At 37.7% G+C, this 21,930-nt stretch overlaps 1 protein-coding gene across 2 annotated transcripts in view; it reads left to right on the forward strand.

Moving 5' to 3' along the window:
* Window positions 1-21,930, forward strand: part of Nbeal1 (neurobeachin like 1) — a 143,755-nt gene that overhangs the window by 76,145 nt on the left and 45,680 nt on the right. For both annotated transcript variants that reach the window (XM_060368445.1, XM_060368446.1), the window contains 8 exons: window positions 2,246-2,399; window positions 2,836-2,964; window positions 5,767-6,072; window positions 6,400-6,549; window positions 8,364-8,521; window positions 10,436-10,560; window positions 17,615-17,741; window positions 21,439-21,587. In XM_060368445.1, coding sequence (XP_060224428.1) covers window positions 2,246-2,399; window positions 2,836-2,964; window positions 5,767-6,072; window positions 6,400-6,549; window positions 8,364-8,521; window positions 10,436-10,560; window positions 17,615-17,741; window positions 21,439-21,587 — 1,298 coding nt within the window. The remainder of the gene's footprint in view (window positions 1-2,245; window positions 2,400-2,835; window positions 2,965-5,766; window positions 6,073-6,399; window positions 6,550-8,363; window positions 8,522-10,435; window positions 10,561-17,614; window positions 17,742-21,438; window positions 21,588-21,930) is intronic.

The raw sequence follows: 21,930 nt of genomic DNA on the forward strand, positions 1-21,930 counted from the left end.
GTTTAATTTTATAGCTCTTTATACATTTGAGATACTAATCCTGTCTGATGTCTAGTTGCAAAGATCTTTTTTCCTCTTATTTTATAGGCTTTCTCTTCACTGTGGTGATTTTTTTCCTTTTGCTTTTCAGAAGCTTTTTGTCAGTTCTTGGTATTGTTTTTGTGCTGCTGGAGTGTCTATATGAAGTTTTTACCTATGTCTTGAATTTTCCTATTTGATTTTCAAACTATCAAGTCTTAAAGTCTTTGATTCATTTTCAGTTGATTTTTAATGCAACATGAGAGATGTGGATCTCTATCATTTTATTCTTAAACATGTAAAAATACAGTTTCCCCTGCACTATTTGATAAAGTCACTTTCCAAAATATGTTTTTATATCTTTGTCAAAATAATGTGACTCTGGCTATGTGCCTTTATTTCCCAGTAATTTGTTCATTGTTCTATGAAGCTTCTTGTGCTCGTCCCACACTTGTTTTGATTCTGTTGCTCTGTAATACATGTGATATCTGGCATGATACTTGCTGTGTTGTTCTTTGTGTTTTGGCTGTGTGAAGCCTTTTGTGTTTTTTATGAATTTTCAGGATTTTTTTTCTAGCTGTATGAAGGTTGTCATGAGATTTTGATGGGGATGACATTGAATCTGTATTCTTCTAATTCATGAGTAGGGGAGGTGTTTACATTTTCTGGTGTTGTATTCTATTTTATTAGTGTCTATTAAACATTAATAAACACTATTTATTAGTGTTTATTAGTGTTGTAGAAGTCATTCACTTTCTTTGTTAGAATTGCTCATAGGTTTGTTGTTCTTCTTGTTTTAAACTATTCTGAATGAGATGAGATTTTTTTCTCCTAGCCCTGATTTCTTTAGGTTTGTTAAGTGTGATGGTGAATTTTCCCATTGCTTCTTTATTCAAAGGATTAATTGGTTTCAGAGGTCTGCTGGTAGAGTGTAGGGTTATGTACTTTGCAAGTAGGTAGGTCATTTGACTTCCTTCTTTCCTCATTGCTACATCCCTTTTACTTCATTCTTTTGCTTTGTTCTAGGAAAGATTTTAGCACTATATTAAGTAACAGCCGATTATAGACACTTGATGTTAGAGGAAATGCTTTCATTTCCGGACCGTGTCATTAGTATATTAGCAGTTGGTCTGGTCATGTAGTCTTATGTTAAGGGTGTTTCATGGAAGTCCTAGCTTTTAGGGCTTTTATCATGAAGGTGCCCTAAACCTTGTTGAGGACATGTTCTACTCCTAATGAGATGATACTGTGACTTCTGTTCTTATGTTTATATTCTGTTTAGGGTTTGTGTTTGTTGAACCAGGCTCTGTAAATGCTGTTCTTAATTTCTCAGGTGAAGGGATGAGATGAGAGCTGTTCCCAAAACTTTCTAAATCTTTCTGAACTCTCACTGACTGGTTCAACTGAGCTGTTCTGGCCCAAACTCCTCATTAAGCTGACTGATTCAAACTGACTTCTCACTTAATTGCCCTACCTGGCCTTAAATTCTTCAATATGTTTTAATCTTCTGGCTTCTCATTCTCTGTCTCCTTCTGTCTTTCACTGTGTCTAGCTTGTTCTCTCTGCAATCTGTCTCTGTAGAACTGTTGAGGTTAAAAAAAAAAAGCTTTCAGTAATAAACTTATCTCCTCCTGCGCTGCTCTTAAGAAACCTCTCTTTCCTGTTCTGATCTCATGAGAGATGGACATACTCCTTTCTGACACATTCTGTCAAATCTTTTTCTGATTTGTCATTTAGTCTGCTTCTCAATTAGATGTCACTTTAACATGGCTGTCTCAGCTGGGCTGAGAAGAGGTTGCTCAGCAAGCCCCTGGGATCCACTTGTCTTCACTCTCACAACCCTACTGTCACGTCTGCATCAGTACTTGGTTACGGGCATTTATGCCCATGCCATGGCAGCTTCTGCTTTCCCTTTCCTTGCCGAGGTCTCAGAGTCTGCAGCCATGCTTCCTGTCTTTTCCTCCGTGGTTCCCAAGTGTTCCTTCACTACCTCTGTTGATTTCTAATTTTTGTCTTCTGTTTTTTTTTTTTTTCCTTTGGAATAGAGTATGTTTCTTCTCTTAATCTCCATTTTCCCCAGAAGTCCTCCATCTGCAATCTCAGTGGCAGCCTGCTGTGAGAGTATTTCTTTGGAGTTGCAATGCTGCTAATAAGTAACTGGTGTTGATTTTTTATTTTTGTTTTTCCTAAACTGATAGATTTTTAAAGGACTTTGTTTTACACTTAGTTTGCTACAGAAGATGTTAGAATGGGCAGTCTCAGAAAACAGAGATGCAAAAAGTAGTCCTGTAACTGCTGAAAACGCCTTCCGACTCCTGCTGATCATACAGGATTTTCTGCAGTCAGAAGGAGTGGTCAATTCCAACATGTGGACGGAGAAGGTTAGTAATGGTCTTTTGAGGTTGCATTCTAGGGCCCAGTATAGTGGTCAAAGCCTATGATTTTAGCATCTATGATAAACTGTCTCGGAGTCTCGGAGTCCAGTATGTGCCACATGGACAGTTCCATGTCAGCCTGAGCTACAATGTGATACTGTTGCAAACAAAACAAAATGGAAATAGATAAATATTCTAGGTACTTTAGAATTATTTAAGGAAAAACTTTGCATCACTTCTTTTTGGAGCTTTAATATTTAATTGGATGCAGTAAACATGCATGAGGTGAAGAGCCAACAGATTTTGTTCCTACAGGGCTCTTTTTTATAGCAACTGCACATTGAACTACTTTTACAGTACTTATGATTACTGTTTTTGGAGAAAGATCATCATTACATTTTTTCTAAAAAATGTTTTTATTTCTCAATTTTTCTTTTGATAGCTTTTAGAAGATACTATGCAGCTGCTTGACTGTCTGTCAGTATGGTATTCTGAGAATCCAGTCTGGGTAAAACTCTCTCAAATTCAGATCCAGTTGCTTCTAGAATTCATTGGAAGAGGCAGTTTGCAGGTTTGATATTTCTTTCATGCTATTTTTTATCTTCTCACATACCATAATAATAATAAGTATATAATAATGACTTTTTAGTATTATTTAAATTACATTGTATTTATCTCATTTGCCTGCACTGTACACAAATGTTCCAGAGAACAGGAAGTCAGTTCTCTCAGTCCACCACATGGATTTTGGGTTCAGGCTCAGGTCATAAGGCTTTATAGCACACACCTTTACCTGTTAAACCATCTCTCAGATTCCCTTTTCAGTATTGTATCACTTGAAGTTTCAATTTCATAAGATCAGAAAGGAGCATAAGCAGCTTTTCTTTTTTTTTTTTTTTTTTTTTCTCAGAACTAGGACTCTGTGATTTCCTTTTATAGGGTTTACTGATAGATCATATGCATTCATTGTTGTTTGCCAGGTGCTAAAAATAGCTGGCAGAGATATAAGAATTGTATTTTTAGGAAAAATGATTCATAATAATTTTCTTCTTGAACTCTTTTCCTGTTTAACTAATCCAAAATTTTATACTCTATTATGTATTTGTTCACTTATCGAGCATTATGTATGTGCTATTATGTACATTGTTTTGTTATGTACTTGGTTTTGCTAGATTTTATGTATAAATATATAAAATTGTGCACAAAATGTTATGATCTATAATGATGTGGTAGCAAGGGGTTACCGTGGTGGTCCCGTGCCAAGGTGTGCCCCCTGAGGAATTATGCCACACAGCAGATCTGGTATAAGGAAGTTTTGGGGGGTGAGGAGAGGAGGACCTGTAGAAGATGTAGAGACAGTGAGTGAGCCATGAGGGCAGAAAGAGGGGAGAGGGAGGAAGGGAAAGGGGACCCCTAAGACACACAGAGAGACACAACTGAACAGAGAGAGAAGGAGAAAGTTCAAGAGAGAGAGGGCACACTAGGAGTGGCGGGTGGTCCTATAATAGGCCACTTACACCTGTCACACCAGGCGGTGCTGGCAGATGATGACATAGATGTTGTTAGGTCCCTGAGGGCAGCCAGCAGAATCGCCTGCACACTAACACAAAAATGTATAAATTTAGGTACGTTGTTTTACTAGATTTTAGAACTAAAGATAAAATGTGTTCACAAAGAATATTTATTGTTCCTATTGTAAACTAAAATCTAAAAGTTTAGAAAATTGCTCTGATATTTGATCTGTCATTTTTTTATTCTCATTGGGTACTTTTAGAATTGATAAATATTTACTTCTTCTGTGTGTGTGTGAGAGAGAGAGGGAAAACACATTTGTGTCATAGCGTGCCACTGGAAGTCAGAGGACAAACTTGGATGTTGGTCCTCAACTTCTCCCGTTATTTGGAGCAGGATCTTGTTGTTGTTTTCTGCTGGGTGCACTAGGCTAGCTGACCTGTGAGCCTCCAGGGATTCTCCCGTCTTGCTGTAGGAGTGGTGGGATTACAGTCAAGCACTAACAAATTTAGCTTTTCTATGCACTTTGTGGATTCAAACTGGGGTCTTCCAAGCATTTTATTTACTGAGCAATCTCCCTAACCCTGTTTTGTTTTTAAATATTTAGTTTTATTATTTGATGCAAGGAGGTAGGGAAGAGACTGATTTCCAGTGCTGTTCCTAAACTAGGTGTAATGTTGCTAAGAGGATGTAGAAGTTAAAATTTTAACATAAGGTTGGCCTATTGCAAAGAAGCTCTAATCCAGTGGTTGTATTCTCATTACTCTTTCCTTAAACTCCTTCTTAATTAGCTCCTTCCTCTTCAGTGCTAGAGATTAAATGAATAGTAATGGAGAGTTTTCTTTTACTTGGGCTTGTGTTCTTAATATGTATTTGCCCTAGGAAGTTTAACATTATTTAAATTTCTAGTTAAGGACGCAGATTTTTTATTTATCTATGTGTGTTGAAATAGTTACAATTCTATGTAACAAGACATTTAAATAGACTTCATTGAGATTTGTTTTCTCTCTCACTACACTTCTCCTCCCTCAAGGATGCAAATGGTTGCCAATGGCAATTGAACCTATTTTCAACTTAATCTCCCAATGAATATAGTGCTACTTCTACAGTCATTGTTGTAGAAAGTTCTCCACAGGTCTGTTGTGTTCCTGTTTATCATGTGACAGACTGCTCCTGCTAACTATTTTGTTGTTGTTTGTTTTGTTTTGGGTTTCTCTGTTTAGTTTTGGCTGTCCAGGAGTATTTTTGTTTTGTTTTGAGATGTAGTCTTTCTATGCAGCTCTAGCTGTCCTGGAACTCACTCTGTAGACCAGGCTGTTTTCAAACTCGCAGAGATCTGCCTACCTATGCCTCCCAAGTGCTGGGGTTAAATGTGTATGCCATCACACGTGGCTATCCTGAAGGACTCTGGAAAATAGAAGTCATGTTTCTTTTTAGAGCAAAAGGCAAGTTTGTTGACTGCCATTGTAACAAAACTAATCCCTTTCTTTATAGCAAAGATCAGTTGAAAGCCCAACATAAAGTCCTAGGGTGTTATCTCTGAGCAGCCAATCTGTGTGCTACTGTATTGTGGCTTTTGTCTCACTTAGCACTGGAGTTGGGGAGGCAGGTCAGATGGTGGTAGTGTGCTTATGAAAGTCTTTGTGGGTCTTTGTCTTTCATCACAGCTTCTTTTTTTTTATGCCAATGTCTATGAAAATGTGACACACTTGACTTGTTAGCCTGTAAGTGAGAGTTATAATTATTGACAGTTAATATATAAAACTTTTGAATTGTTGGAGTAAGGGAGATCTTTTGCTAGTATTGAATGTTTGCTTTAGTATGCTCTTTTTTTTTTTAATCTAACTTTTTTTTCTTCCAGGTTTGTGCAATGGCATCAGCTAAGCTAAATACCCTTCTTCAGACCAAAGTAATTGAAAATCAAGAGGAGGCGTGCTATATTTTAGGGAAATTAGAACATATTCTAAGTCGCTCAATCAAGGAACAGACAGAAATCTACTCTTTCCTGATTCCCCTTTTCCGTACTCTGGTTTCTAAAATTTATGAGCTTCTTTTCATGAACTTGCATCTACCCTCTTTGCCGTTTACCAATGGAAGTGCTTCATTTTTTGAAGATTTTCAAGAATACTGCAATTCAAATGAATGGCAAGTTTACATTGAAAAATACGTAAGTTTTAAAAATTATTTTAAATTGTTTGTCTGTGTGTGTGCATGCATGAGCATATGCATGTGTACATGTGCAGCTGTGTGCTGCACACAGGCAAGAGGGTATGAAATCCCTTGGAGGTAGAGCTACGGGGTGCTTAGAGTTATGTGAGTGCTGAGACCTGAACTCTGGTCCTTGTGGTTGCTCTCAGCTAGTACTTTATAACTGTTGAGCCATCTCTCCAGTTCCCAAGTTTCACCTTTTTTGAGCAAGACTTTTCTGCTGATTTATCATTTTTATTGAGGAGTGTGTAAATTCTGTGTATTTCTTTCTTTTTTAAAAACTAAGATTGTACCTTACATGAAGCAGTATGAAACACATACATTTTATGATAGTCATGAGAACATGGCACTTTATTGGAAGAATTGTTATGAAGCCTTAATGGTGAACATGCATAAAAGAGACCGAGAGGGCGGAGAGAGTAAGCTGAAATTTCAGGTAAAAACTATTCAATGTTTCCTTTCTTCTGTTTTGGTTTTTCGAGACAGGGTTTCTCTGTATAGCCTGTATAGTCCTGGACTCCCTTTGTAGACCTCAAACTCCCAGTGCTCAGCCTGCCTCTGCATCCCTGAGTGCTGGGATGAAAGGTGTGTAACACCACGCTCAGCTTCAAGTTTTTCATGTTGGCTACAAGCATTTACTATTCATATGAAAGTAATTCCACCAGAAATTTGGAGTCTAAACTTGGGATAAAAACAGTTGATCAGTAACCATTTTAATACTAAAACATGACTTGTAATGATTATGTAAATCTTACAAATTATGTAAGCTTGTTAAGTTGAAAATCTATTAGTAGGTCCTTCTAAGGTATCTTGATGTACTCCTCACTAACACAAATAAATTCAATAAAAAATTTTAAGTGTAAAGTTGTGTGTGTGTGTGTGTGTGTGTGTGTGTATATACCTGAATACATGCTTGTACCAGTGTATGTGCAGGAGTCTGAGAGGTCAGAAAAGAACATTGAATCCCTGAAACTGTAATTATGGGTAGTTGTGAACCATCTCCCCAGCCTTGTAATTTAACTAAAAATAAATAAATAAAAAGCAGAAAAATAAGAAAAATTGATGAATCCAAAATCTGACTCTTCAGAGTGTTAGCAAAATCAATAAACTTCTAGTCAGCCTGACAAATAAGAGAAGTGAAAAATTACTTGTAGCAGAAATGAAAGAGGGAGTGTTGGCATTAACCCCACAGAGATCAGAACCACTGTGAGTTGCTTAGCACATAAAAATATGACTACTCCCATCCATCAAGTTCTTACTAGACAGAGGTTTTAAAATGTTTATAAAGGCAAACTGCATAGTCTTTGATCTATTAATTTATATTTATATACCTTCAGAAGGAGAAAATGCAAGGCCTGAGTGTTTTACTGGCAAATTCTGCCCAACTTGCATGTTTATATTTTGAAGCAGGGTCTCATATTGCCCCTGCTGTCCTTGAACTAATTTTCTGTACCTGCAAAGATAACCTTGAACTTAACCCTCATATTTTCACTTTCCAAACACTGGACAAAACACTTGATACTGTATCCAGTTAGTACTTTTTGTTGACTGATCTTGGGTCTTGCTTGGCAGACATGCTACCAGCCAAGCCGCATCTCAGCCTACTATGAAACACTGAATGAAGACATTATATCCACATGATAAGGGCAGTGATGAGTTGATACCTATCATTTTCATGGATTTTTATGACTTCCTCGGTTTTCTCAGCAGTGATCTGTTTTAGTGTCTTATCCCAGATAATTGATTTCTATTCTACAGGTACAGTAACAGCTACAATTTATTTGACAGCTTGTTTTTTTTTTTTTTGAGTTACAGCTGCCATTTTAGATCCTAGTCTTTTTTTCTTTTGAGATAGTCTCATGTATTTTGGAGTGGCCTCAAACTTGATGTACAGCTAAGGATAACCGTAAATGTCACATCTTCCTGATTTCCCCTCCTTTGGATTGGGATTACATGCATGCATCACCACCACCCTTGAGTTATGGGAGCCAACTCAGGTTGATAGGCTCAGTAGTAGATGTCTTTTACTGAGCCATAGATTTTTGTGTGTGAGTGTGTGTGTGTGGTTTTTCTTTTATATGTGTAAAAAAAAAATCTTAAGTAGAACGTAGCTGAAATTCTACCGTCCTCATCAAAGAGAAATATTGTAATGAAACAAGAAAGTCATGTGTCATAGCCTTTGTCATATGCCATTTTTTGGTCAAATTAAAAAATTGTAAATCTATTACTTTCTTTTTGCTGTTATTTCAGGAATATTTTGTGGAGCCATTTAATCGAAAAGCACGTCAAGAGAACTTGAGGTACAATAATATGATTAAACAACTTAGCAGTCAACAGCTGACTGCTTTTAGACGCTGGAAGGCAATACGACTCTATCTTACATGTGAAAGGGGGCCTTGGGCTGAAAAGTAGGTGCATATTTTATGTTTTAGAACTGTGATATTAATCTTTGAAGCCTGTTATCTCTTTATTTCAATTTTTTAGAGTGTACTTTGAATTGTCTTTTTATGAATTGGTTTGTGATGATTAGAGGTTTGTTTTTATGTGTTATTTATCATGTGGTCAATTTTCCTTTTACTCCGATAGTACATGTGTTGGACTTTAGATTCTAGTGTTACATAAGAACATCTGCGCCTTTCTGACATCACCTCATTGAGCTAGAGTGAATGACGTTATGTATTTCAACATTTTCAACTTAATACTGCCATTTCTTTTCTGGTGTATATATTTTAAAGCTCTTGTTCTTTAAAAATAGTGAAGTAAACCTTTTGTTTATCTTTTGACCAGCTGATGAAAAGATAAATATTTAGTTGTTTGCCACCTTTCAGCTACTGTGACAGTGCTGCTGTGGACAGTTGTGTCCAAATGTTGGCTTGAGAGCATGCTTTTAATCCTTTAGGGTATATAATATAAGTGCAATTACTGGCTCATATTTCATGTTTAACTTATCAAGAATTGTCAGTAAATGTTTTCTACTTTCACCACATTCTAGCTAATACTTGTCATTTTCCAGGTTTTCAAATGGCCCTTCCATTGTGTATAAAGCATTATCTTATAATTTTGCCTTCCATCATTCTAATAACTAACAGTATAGAGGAATGTTTCATGTGCTTGTTGGGCATTTATATCTTCTTTGAAAAAATGTTGGCTTGTTTCCTTTCCGTTGTTATCACACTGAGTTGATTATTAACTTTTCTTAGTGGTATTCTCATTGACCTTCTTCAGGTGATTTTCAAATATGTAGATATTTCACTTCCTTGATAGTGACCTCTGTTGTTCAGAAGTTATTAATTTTTTAAATAATTAATATTTTATTCTGAAATACTCATGTTCATTGAACACTGAAACAAACCAGATATTATACTCAGAAAGGTGACCTAGACTCAGTTTCAGCCTTCTTATTTGCTTTTTTCACTTTTAAAAAATTATTTATATTTTTATAAATTACAGTTTATTCACTTTGTATCTCCGTTGTAGCCCCCTCCCACAACCCCTCCCGATCCTACCCTCCCTCCCTCATCTCTTTCCATGCCCCTCCCCCAGTCCACTGATAGGAGAGGTACTCCTCTTCCCTCTGACCCTAGCCTACCAAGTCTCATCAGGACTGGCTGTATTGTTTTCAATTTTAATGGGTCAATTTTTAATTCTTACATGCTTTTGATAGTGTATTTAGGAGAACATTTCCAAGTCCAAGGTCACAAAACGTGATTTTTCTTCTACGAGTTTTACTTCCTCAACTTTGATATTTCGGTCTTTGATTCATTGTAGTTACCTTTATTTGTAATAATACTTTTTAATAGTATCGTGGTTATAAAATTGCATTTAATAGTGAAAGAATAAAGTAATGAAGCTAGAAGTCTGAAAGGTAGTGTTTGATTCTTATTTCTCTACCATTAAATCACATGGCATCTTTGGTAAATAATTTAGGCTCTCTTAGGTTCATCATGTATATGTTTGTTTTTTTAATGTTGCTACATTGTAGTTAAACATACTCATTTTAGTTTTCTCGACAGTTGTCCAGATGGTAAATGTAAACATTTAAATTTGTTTTAAAGTAGTTGCCAGCATATAAAGAGTAGTAAGTTTCAATATAGTAACTGTATACATTGTGTCATTATACCTTGTTCTTATTCATCCTTCATTCCCTGTTCTCCTGTAGTGCTGGTAATCAAACTCAGGGCCTTATGCATACTAGGCAAATGCTCTATTCTTGGATATTTTCTAAATGGTGTTAAACAATTGTGAAGTACTTAATACTTTTTTTTTTATACCCTTCAGTCTTTATAATTAAAATAATTTTGTTTCATTGTAAATGTTTATAGGAAACAGAATCGAATGCACTGGAAACTAGCTAATGTAGAAAATTATTCCCGCATGAGACTTAAACTGGTACCAAATTATAATTTCAAAACCCATGAGGAAGCTAGTGCCTTAAGAGATAATTTAGGTGAGTTATAATATCTGTTTATTTTAATAAAGAGATGTTGATGAACTGCTTATTATTACCTGTTTTAGATGTTTACAAAGGGGCATAGTGCTTTAAAGTGTATGTGTAAATGGATATAGGAATTCAATTTTGTTAATTTTGGCCTAAATATAGGATTAGTGTGTATTTTTATTGAATGTAACTTTCCAAAGAAAACCAATATTTTTACTATATTTCATGTATATGAAATATGTATTTTGTTGAGAAATAATATTCTTTTCCTTATGCTGTTAGATACAATTAGCCTTCTTCCCTATCCCTTAATTTATGACTTTTTATAACCTGTTTTCAAAGAACCCTATATCCTTAATGTCTTAGTTGTGCCTTGTTTTAGAAAAATCACTTCAGAGTATTTAACCAATAAATATTACAAAGGGATTTTTATAACTTTATAAAACTCTTTTTATCACCATCATTTCTTCCCTTTTGAAGATAAGTCTGTGAAATATGCAGAAGTATTTCTTGTGATGAGTTCATGGTACCTCCATTTTTACCAAGTCATAATTATTGTCACTTGTAGCTGCTTCTGTACCACTTGTGTCTCATGACAGGTTTATAGATGAAATGAGTGCCAAAATTTAGATTTTTTTTTTTCCTCCCATTTAATATAATGTCCAATACATTTGATTCTACAAAAATGAGGGAAGCCATAGTTCCTGTCTTTTAGGATTCTGAATTCTGAAATAAGTCAGTTAATTGTGATTTTTTTTTCCTGAATGCAAAAATAATATTTCTGTCCATGATACAAGTACTAACTTAATGTATCATATAGAGAAACTCACAGTTATATAAGCTTCTTTGCTTTGTTAGTATCCTAGGAATTGAACACTTTCTTTCTCTTTGAAATTCACTTAGCAGACTTTTTGTTTGTTTGTTAATCACTTCAGTTTGGTAGTTTACTTTTTTTTTTTTTTTGTAACTTACACAGTATTCTGCCTGCATGTGTGCCTGCAGGCCAGAAGAGGGCACTAAATCTCATTCTATAGATGATTATGAGTCACCCACCATGTGGTTCTTGGGAATTAAACTCAGGACCTTTGGAAGGACAGCCAGTGCTCTTAACCTCTGAGCCATCTCTCCAGCCTCACTTGGTAGTTGTTTAAATCATGCTCTTTCCCTATTACTTTTCAAGAAATCCTTTTCTAGGAAATTCCCACTTTTTTTTCCTTTTCTTCTCTTACCTTTGCATATGAATATTGGTCTGAGTTGATATTCTTTCTTCTCTTTTCAGTTGTCTTATGTTTAGGAAAACCAATGTCCTTTCAACTTTTATCATCTCAGTTTTATTCATTGCATATTTAAAAAATCTATTCTCATGTACAATGGTACATAGTAAAACTATGCAGATGGGAAAACTTGTGCCTGACAGCAGTGAAGAACCAGCAGCAAGCAGTCTGTAATCCTACAGTGCTTGCTCATGTGTGTACTTCACACTGAGTGCAGAATTATTTTGCTTACTTCCTAAAATATTTTCATAATCTGCAAATTCATACTCTTTAGTAAGAAAATAGTTTCTTGTTTTGTTTCACTTAGTACACTTTGTAAGTAACTCATTGCAAAGACACAGAATAGGGTTTACATCATATGCTTTTCTAGAAAACATCTTTGTATAATATTATTTTAATGGAAAGTCCATTAGGAATTCCAAACACCTAGTTTGTGATGAATTCTTCATTTCAAAGTTAAGAAAATCTAGATTCACATATGTAACCCCAGTACTTGGGAAGTAGGGGCAGAAGGTTAGGACATCAAGGTCATGGTTGGCTATGGAAAGGGTCTTGGTCCTAGGCTCCTTGGCGGAGATTCTTTTGATTGATGAACTTCGTGTGGTAATGCATGTCTTCAATAAAAAAGTAACTGAGGAATTAAGAATGAGGTATCTAGAGTTCATCTCAGCCCAGGCAACATAGTGAAATCATTAAAGCAGAAACATTTTTTAAAATTTTTTTATTATTATATCATTTACCCTCTTCCTTTCCTCCCCCACAAATTCTCCCATATATCTATCTTTGCTATATTTCAAAATCGAGTCTCTTTTTTCATTAATTGTTACTACATGCACATGTATATATGTGTGTACATATACATTCTTAAATACATAAATACAGCCTGTTGAGTCTGTACAGTGTTACTTGTATGTGTGCATTCAGGGCTGACCATTTGGTGTTGGAGAACCAACTGGTGTGCTCTTCCCTGGACAAGACTATTTTTCCTGCTCTCAGCATTCTTTAGTTACTTAGAGTTCTTTGTGTTGGTTTGAGGCCTGGTGTCTTGTCCTCCCACTCTCCCAAATCCTTTTGTCATGTATATTGTTGGTATCCTTGTTCAACATATATTTGGGCAGTCATGTTGGTTAGACTTTATGGATGTATCTTCTGGTCTTCCCAGTAGATACGATCTCACAGTAAACTCTGGGTCTTATAGGCCTTCAGCCCTTTTTTTTCTGAGATGTTTCCTGAGCCTTAGGTTTGGCAATTGTTTTATAGATGTATCCAGTGGGATTCAGTTCCACAGCTCTGCATTTTGGGTCTTTGTGGTTTCCTGTAGTGGGTCCCTCTGTTGCAAAGAGAGGCTTCCTTGATGAGGAGTGAGGGCTCCACTTACTGTGGTGTAAGGAAAGTATCTACAGTGTTAAGTATTAATGCTGCTTTTTTTAAGTGAAAGTTGTAGGTTCTCCTCCAAGATAGACGACCTCAGTAGCCGTAGTAGTTGGCTAGGTTTCCAGTACCAGCCATAATTTCTTTTTTGTTGAGTGGGTCTCTAGTCTAATTAGAGAGTTGTTGATAATCACCAAAGTATGTGTGCCAGCACTACACTCTTAAGGTTATGCTGGTCATTGTGTTTATAGGTATCATAGCTTGATTACTTTCGTTTGGAAGCTCTCTTGGTGTCTTCTGGTACCATTAAAACTGCTTCTGAGGGAGAAGGCTTTCTAGTCAATTCTAGTTCAGGGACTGCTGTGCCCTGTTTGTGAAGGGTATGGTGTCCTCAGCAATAGGCATTTGCTTTCCACTTCTAGAAGGCAACCAAGGGCCTATAATGTTTGGTCTCTTGAACAATCCTGACTAGCAACTCCAAAGAATTGGAAACCAAAGGATCTCCACTTTCTCATGCCTGGGGTCAGGGATTTTGTTATTTTAGTCTCTGCCACCTCCTCCTCCTATTCCTCTTCTGTATTTATCTCACTTTTCCTAATTAGCTCCCCTTCCTCTTTTCCATTTCCCTCATCAGATCACTTATATCCTGCTAGTCTCCTCTCTGTTCCTCCCACACCCCCACCTCTCTACCTGGCCGTGGTATCTTTTTACTTTCCAGGATATATACTCAAATACAAAGATTTGACCTTAAATGAGAGAACATTTAATTTTTGTCTTTCTGGGATCTAAGTTACTTCACTCAATACAATCTTTTCTAGTTTCTTCCATTTACCTCCAAATTTTGTGATTGCATTTTTCTTCACAGCTGAATATTATTCTGTTGCGTATATGTACACATTTTCATTACCCACTCATCATTTGTCTGTTTCCATTTCATGGCTGTTGTGAATAGAGCAGCAGTGATTATGGCTGAGCAGGTATCTGTGGATTAGAATGGAGAGTCCTTGTGGCATATGATAAGGAATGCTATTGCAGGGTGATAGAGTAGATTTATTTTGAACTTTTTTGATCATTTCCCACACTGCTTTCTATAGTGCCTGCTTCAGTTTAAAATCCAACCAACAATGAATGAGGATTCTCTTCTCTCCATATCCCCTCAAGCATGTGTTTGTTGTCTGTTATTCATTGATTTTTGCCATCTGGAGTGAAGTAAGATGAAATATCAAAGTTGCTTTGATTTGTATTCCCCTGATTGCTAAGGATAATAAACATTTTTTGAGATATTTCTTAGCCATTTTTTTTCTTTTGAAAACTGTCTGTTCATATCTCAGGCCCATTTCTTTTTCATTGCTTGTTTTCTTTTAATTTTTGTAGGAACATTATCTGTATCCTATGTTTTCTTGGGTATAGTTTTCGTTGGATTGGAATTTTCCTTCTAGTATCTTCTGTAGGGCAGGTTTGCTGTGTAGAAATTGCTTAAATTTAGTTTTATCGTGGAATATTTTGTTTTCTCCATCTATGTTGATTGAAAGCTTTGCTGGGTATAGTAGTCTGGGTTGGCATCTGTGGTCTCTTAGGGTCTACATGACACCTGCCCAGGCCCTTCTGGCGTTCATAGTTTCTGATGAGAAGTCAGGTGTGATTCTGATAGGTCTACCTTCATATGTTACTTGACCTTTTTCCTCGCTGCTGTTAATATCTTTTCTTTGTTCTGTATATTTAGTGTTTCAAGAATGATGTGATGTGAGGATTTTCTTTTCTGATCTAGTCTGTTTGGTGTTCTGTAGGCCTCTTGAATGTTTATAGACATCTCTTTCTTAAAGTTGGAGAAATTTTCTTCTATGATTTTCTTGAAGATATTTTCTGGACCTTGGAGACTGGAATCTTTTTTTTCATCATTTCCTATTATTCTTAGATTTCGCCTTTTCATGGTATCTTTGATTTCTTGGATGTTTTGTGTTTGGAACTTTTCCTATTTTACTTATTCTTTGAGAGAAGTATCAATTTCTGCAAGCGTATTTTCGGCACCAGAGATTCTCTCTTCCATCTCTTGTATTCTGTTGGTGATGCTTACTTTTGTGGTTCCTGATCTTTTCTCTAAGTTCTCCAGCTCCAGGGTTTTCTCTGTTTGTGTTTTCTTTATTGATTCTAATTCTATTTTTATGTCTTGCACCACCATTTCCTTCATCTGTTTGAATGTGGCTTCCTGTCTCTGTAGGATGGCCTCTATTTTTTTGTTCGTTTCTTCTCTATATGCCACTAACTTTGTCTCTACTTGTCCCTCTATTTGTTTGGCTGTATTTTCCTGTGTTTCTTTGAGAGCTTTGTTCAGTTCCTCGTTCTTTGCCTCCACCTGGAGGCCAATTCTTTGAGAGATTTGTTTGTTTCCTCTTTAACTATCTGTATTTGCATGGCTATTTCTCTGAGAGATTTGTTAGTTTCCTCTTTATGTGACTCTAATAACTGGATAAGCATATCTTTAAGGTCATTTTCCAGTGTTTCTGATGAACTGGAGTATCCATTGATTTTGGTGGTTGTTAGTGAAGACATGATTTCCTGATTTTAGTTGGGTATGTTCTTTGGCCGACCTCTGGCCATTTGCTTATCTGTAACCTTCACTGTTTGTTCTTGGGTTTTGCAGTTCAGATTGGTACCGTCTTTCTCTGGCCTCTGGAGAATTCTTCAGGGAGATGGGAGAGGTCCAGTGGTTTCAGTGTGTGCCTTGGTGTTTCAGCTGTACTTGTGGGAAGAAAGTCCGCAGGCACAGAAGGACAAATGTGGGCAAGCGTGTATGCGTGCATGTGCTAGAGAATGTAGAGGCCTTCAGTGTGAGGGAGGGGTGCCTTGTGGTCACCGAAGGGGTCGCGCGTGCTAAAGTTATTGCAAGCGCAAATCCCCTGAGTTCGTCAGTCATCTATAGGCTACTGGTATTCATCTCTAACTGAGCTCCAGGAGTTATTTGCCTAAACTCTGCTGGTAGCTCCACAGAGCTGGCACTTCCTTGTCCCAAGAAACCCTGTGTTTCCAACAATGCATGTGTGGGTGGGAGATTTCTGATGTCTGGCTGCTAGCTTAGAAGCACCCTGGATCTGGGGCTCTGCAGGCACTTGGAGGTGCACTCACTCTCTAGCAGGTCAAATTGTAAAGCACAGGGGCTCCTCCTGTTCTCTTCTGGCAGGATTGGACCTGCTGAGCCAAATGTGCGCTCAGACAGCTCAGTGGTGTTGCAGCCGCTGTACCCGGGAGTCCAGCTACAGCTGCAGAATTGGGGTATCTAGGTGCCTGTCGGGAGGTCTTGTGGAGCCACTACCGTGGCTTGGCGCTTGGTGCACCTGGGTGGTTTTGCAGGTCTACCAGACTTCGGTGGCTGCACAGCCTGCTGTCCGCCACTGAGGGACTGAGCGGCTCGTGGCTCGTACAGTCAGGCTCTGTGGAGTCGGTACCACCGGCCGCTCGCAGGCGTGGGACCCAGGCAGGATTGTACCGCGGATCTCGGGCTCGGCAAGCGGGTGAAGCTGGCTGCTGAGGCTGAGGTATTAGTATCCCTGCCTCTCTGTCTCAGTTCTCAAGCAGCAAGTTCTGTGTCACTGGCACTGTGTCTCTCAGCTCCTCCTCCTCCGAGGGAGGCCTGAAGAAGGAAAGTGCCTCTCTCCATTCACAGAGAAGTCCTGCGTCTGACCTGAATCAAAAAGTTTTCTGCTCCTGTGATGTACCCCCTCCTTCAGGAAGCCACAATGTCGATTTTCCGGCTTCAGCTGCCCCTCCACTCACTAGTTTCAGAGTTTCAAATCCTATGCCTCTCAGAAGCGGTGCACGCTGGTTGCCGCCATCTTGGATCTCCCCCATTTCTTTTTAATAAGTGGGTTTTTTTTTTTCATTTACTTGTTTGTGTTGTGTTGTTTTGGTGCTTTGTTTCTTGACTTCTTTACATATTGCATTTAATAACCCTCTCTCAAATGTGTAGCTATCAAAGATTGTCTCACATTCAATGGGTTTCTTCTTCATTTGGGGGGTTTTTAGTTTTGTTTTTGTAAGTGTTCAGAGGCTTTTTAGTTTTATGAAGTTCCATGTAAGTTATAAAATTCATAAAAAAACATAAAGCACAGATTCCTAGAGGCCAGTGTCAAGACCGAATTTAAATCTCGTGTACCAACTCAGAGTCTATATTTTTTCCATTTCAAAGCCCTTTGTTATTTCAGAGTACTTAGTTTATACAATATGAATATATTGTATGTATTGGAGTTATCCATATACTCCAGAAGGTATTCAGCTGTGTATTTCTGTCAGCTGTAGACACTGCTCATATGGTCTCTATCTTTGCTCCCAACCCCCCCCCCCCCCCGCTCTCTGTGTAGCCCTGGCTGTTCTGGAATTCATATTTTTTCCTACTTCTTAATTGACTCTTTTTTCTTAAAAAGGTGTCCAGCACTTGCAGCCTTCCAGTGAGTCATTGCTTTTGGAAGTGGTGAAGCAAGTTAAACTCAGTGATATGGAGGAAGATAAACTAGAACTTCTGGAAGAAGACATGGCAGCCAGAGTAAATATGTATGTATGAGTATTTGAAAGCATTTAAGTTATGTTATGAGAAATGGGTTTTCAAAATTGTGGGTTTCCTTAAGTTTCAGTCTTTCCAAAATGCAACAAGTAATGTCACATCAGTTGTTAAGTGAATATTTACTGAAACTATTGAGGAAGGCTTTCCACCTGGGATTGTTGGCATCTGGAATGTTTTGTTTTAATTTTTATTATTATTATCATCATTTATTACAATTTATTCAATTTGTATCCCTGCTTTGCCCCCTCCTTTGTCTCCTCCCAATTCCACCCTCCCTCTCTCTTCTTCCCCCATGCCCCTCCCCTAGTCCACTGATAAGGGAGGTCCTCCTCCCCTTCTGTCTGACTCTAGGCCTTATCAGGTCTCATGAGGCCTGGTTTTATAGTCTTCCTCTGTGGCCTGGCAAGGCTGCACCCCTTCCCCCCCCCCCCCCCCGGGAGGTGATCAAAGAGCCTGCCACTGAATTCATGCCAGAGACAGCTATTGCTCCTGTTATTAGAGAACCCACTTTGAGAATGAGTTGCCCATGGGCTACATCTGAGCAGGGGGTCTAGGCAATCTCCATGCATGGTCCTTAGTTGGAGTATCTGTCCTGCAGAAACCCTGGCCCCAGATTATTTTTGGACCTGTTGGTCTCCTTGTAGAGCTCCTGTCCCCTCTGGGTCTTTCCATATCCTCCTTTCATAAAATTTCATGCATTCTGCCCAAAGTTTGGCTGTGAGTCTCAGCATCTGCTTTGATACCTCGATCAGTAGAGTCTTTCAGAGGCCTTCTGTGGTAGGCTCCTTTCCTGTTCCCTGTGTTCTCCTGCTTCTGATGTCTGTCGCATTTGCCCTTCTGAATGAGGTTTCAGCCTCTTTCCTAAGGTCTTCCTTGTTGTTCAGCTTCTTTAGTATAGATTTTAGTGTGTTTATACTATATTAGATGTCTAATAATCACTTATGAGTTAGTATATACCATGTGTGTCTTTCTGTTTCTGGGTTACCTCACTCTAGATGATCTTTTCTAGTGCCCACCAGTTGCCTATAAATGTCATGATTTCCTTGTTTTTAATTGCTGAGTAGTATTCCATTGTGTAAATGTACCACAATTTCTGTGTCCATTCCTCCTGATATCTAGGTTGTTTCCAGATTCTGGCTGTTATGAAGAGACCTTCTATAAACATGGTTGTTGCATAGTTGAGTGTATTTTGGATATACTCCTGGCAAAGTGGTATAGTTGAGTCTTGAGGTAGTATTATTTCTAATTTTCTGCGAAAGCACCAGATTGATTTCCAAAGTGATTGTTCAAGTTTACATTCCCACCAGCAAAGGAGGAGGGTTCTCCTTTCTCCAAGTCCCCTCCAGCATGTGTTGTCACCTGAGTTTTTTTATCTTAGCCATTCTGATGGGTGTAAGTAAAATCTCAGGGTTGTTTTGATGTGCATTTTCCTGATGACTAAGGGCATTGAGCATTTTTTTTTTAAGTGTTTCTCTGCCATTCGATATTCCTCTGTTGCAAATTCTCTGTTTAGCTCTGTACCCAATTTTTTAATCAGATTACTTAGTTTGTTGGTGTTTAACTTCTTACGTTCTTTATATATTCTGGATATTAGCCCTCTGTCAGATAGAGGGTTGGTGAAGATCCTTTCCCAGTCTGTAGGCTGTCATTTTGTTCTGATGACAGTGTCCTTTGCTTTACAGAAGCTTTTAAGTTTCATGAGGTCTCATTTATTGATTGTTGATCTTAGAGTTAGTGTTCTCTTCAGAAAGTTGTCTCCTGTGCCAGTGAAGTCAAGGCTCTTCCTTACTTTTTCTTCAAACAGGTTTAGTGTGTCTGGTTTTATGTTGAGGTCTTTGATCCACTTAGACTTTAGTTTTGTGCAGGGTGATAAATATGGATCTATTTGCATTTTTCCACATGTAGACATCCAGTTAGACCAGCACCCTTTGTTGAAGATGCTATTTTTCCCCATTGTAATGTTTTGGCTTCTTTGTCAAAAATCAAGTAGCCATAGGTGTGTGGGTTTATTTCTGAGTCTTCCAGTCAATTCCATTGATCCACCAGGCTGTTTCTATGCCAGTACGATGCAGTTTTTAATTACTCTTGTTCTGTATAGTAGAGCTTGAGATCAGGGATGAAGATGCCTCCAGAAGATCTGTTACTGTACAGGATTGTTTTAGCAATTCTAGGTTTTTTGTTTTTTTCATATGAAATTGAGAATTGATCTTTCAAGTTCTGTAAGGAATTGTGTTGATATTTTGATGAGAATAGCATTGAATCTGTAGATTGCTTTTGGTAGGATGACCGTTTTCACTGTGTTAACCCTGCCAATCCGTGAGCATGTGAGATCTTCCCATCTCCTTTTTAAAAAATTGAATGAATTAATTAATTAATTCATTCATTTTTTATTAATTTTTATTTTTTAAATTAATCATAGGTTATTTACTTTATATCCCAACCGTAGCCCCCTCCCTCATCACCTCCGAAACCCTCCCTCCCTCCCTCATCTCCTCCCTTCCCTTTCCAAGTCCACTGATATGGGAGGTCCTCCTCCCCTTCCCTCTGACCCTAACTGATCAGGTATTTTCAGGACTGGCTGCTATGTCCTCCTCTGTGGCCTAGCAAGACTGTTCCGCCCTCTTCCCATCTTCTTATATCTTCTTCAGTTTCTTTCTTCGGAGACTTGAAGTTTTTTCATACAGGTCTTTTACTTGCTTGGTTAGAGTCACACACCAAAGTACTTTATGCTATTTGTGGCTATTATAAAGGGTGTAATTTCCCTAATTTCTTTCTCAGTCCTTTTGTATACAGGAGGGCTACTGATTTTTTTGAGTTAATTTTGTATCCAGCCACTTTGCTGAAGGTGTTTATCAGCTGAAGGAGTTCTCTGGTAGAATTTTTGGGATCATTCATGCATACTATCATATCATCTGCAAATAGTGATAGTTTTTACTTATTCCTTTCCAATTTGTATCCCCTTGATCTCCTTTAGTTGTCTTATTGCTTTAGCTAGGACTTCCAGAACTATGTTGAAGAGATACAGAGAGAGTGGGCTCCCTTGCCTTGTCCCTGATTTCAGTGGGATTGATTTAAGTTTCTCTCCTTTTAGTTTGATGTTGGCTATGAGCTTGCTGTATTTTGTCTTTACTATGTTTAGCTAGTGCCTTGTATCCCTGATCTCTCCAGGACTTTAAACATGAATGGGTGTTGGATTTTGTCAAATGCCAAAATTTTCCCATTTTATCAAATATCAAATGGGGTTTGGAATCTTGAAATTACAAAGTATTTTTGAATGGAAGCATCATATTGAATGACAAACGGCTTACGATGTGTTTTTGTGGAAGTGTGCAACAGAGTCTGAGGTCACAACTCCATGGTAGAGGGCTTATCTAGTGTGGAAACCACAAGGTGTGACCCAGGGTCTGACGTCCCATTAAAGAAGATTATTTGCATGAAATATAAAAAGAAAAGAAAAAAATAAAGATATAAAAAATTTATTCAAGAGACATGAAAAAAATATTTATAGAAACAAAGTTAGTAAAAAAAAAATAAACCTATTGTAAAAACATAAACATCTAGTTGGACTGATTAGGAATTTCAAGAAGACAACAACCTAAACATCCAGTATCACCAGTGGAGGAAGATGTTCTTTTCCATGTAAGTGAGCTAAATTGATGGTTGCTTCTTACACTTTTGCTTGTACAGTGATGAGAAGGAAGAACAGGATCAGAAGGAAAAATTGGTGTTAATTGAAGACTGTGAACTCATTACAGTAATTGACATAATTCCTGGCAGATTAGAAGTCACTACTCAACACATTTACTTCCATGATAATAGTATTGAAAAAGAAGATGGTGAGTAGTTCTGGGACAGTAATTGCTGTTCAGTTATTATGTATCCAGTCCCATCAGTCATGGATTAGAGGAAGAAACCAGCAAGATGGCACTGTGAAATTATAGTTTATCTTGTAAAATGAAAAATAGAGAGTCAGTAAGGAATTAGGTTCATTCAACCATTGGGGATTGAAGGGGAATGATAGTTTTGTATGTGTATGCGGCCGTAGTAGTGATGGAAATCGGGGCCATTATTATGCAAGGCGAGTGTTACCCAGCCTGGTCTTGTACTTAAAATCCTCGTTCCTCAGCCTTCCTACTAGCTAGAATTATACATATGCACCCTTACATCTAGTTACTTTTT

This window comes from Meriones unguiculatus, chromosome 15, assembly GCF_030254825.1.
Source record: "Meriones unguiculatus strain TT.TT164.6M chromosome 15, Bangor_MerUng_6.1, whole genome shotgun sequence".
In the NCBI taxonomy this organism is placed as follows: Eukaryota; Metazoa; Chordata; class Mammalia; order Rodentia; family Muridae; genus Meriones; species Meriones unguiculatus.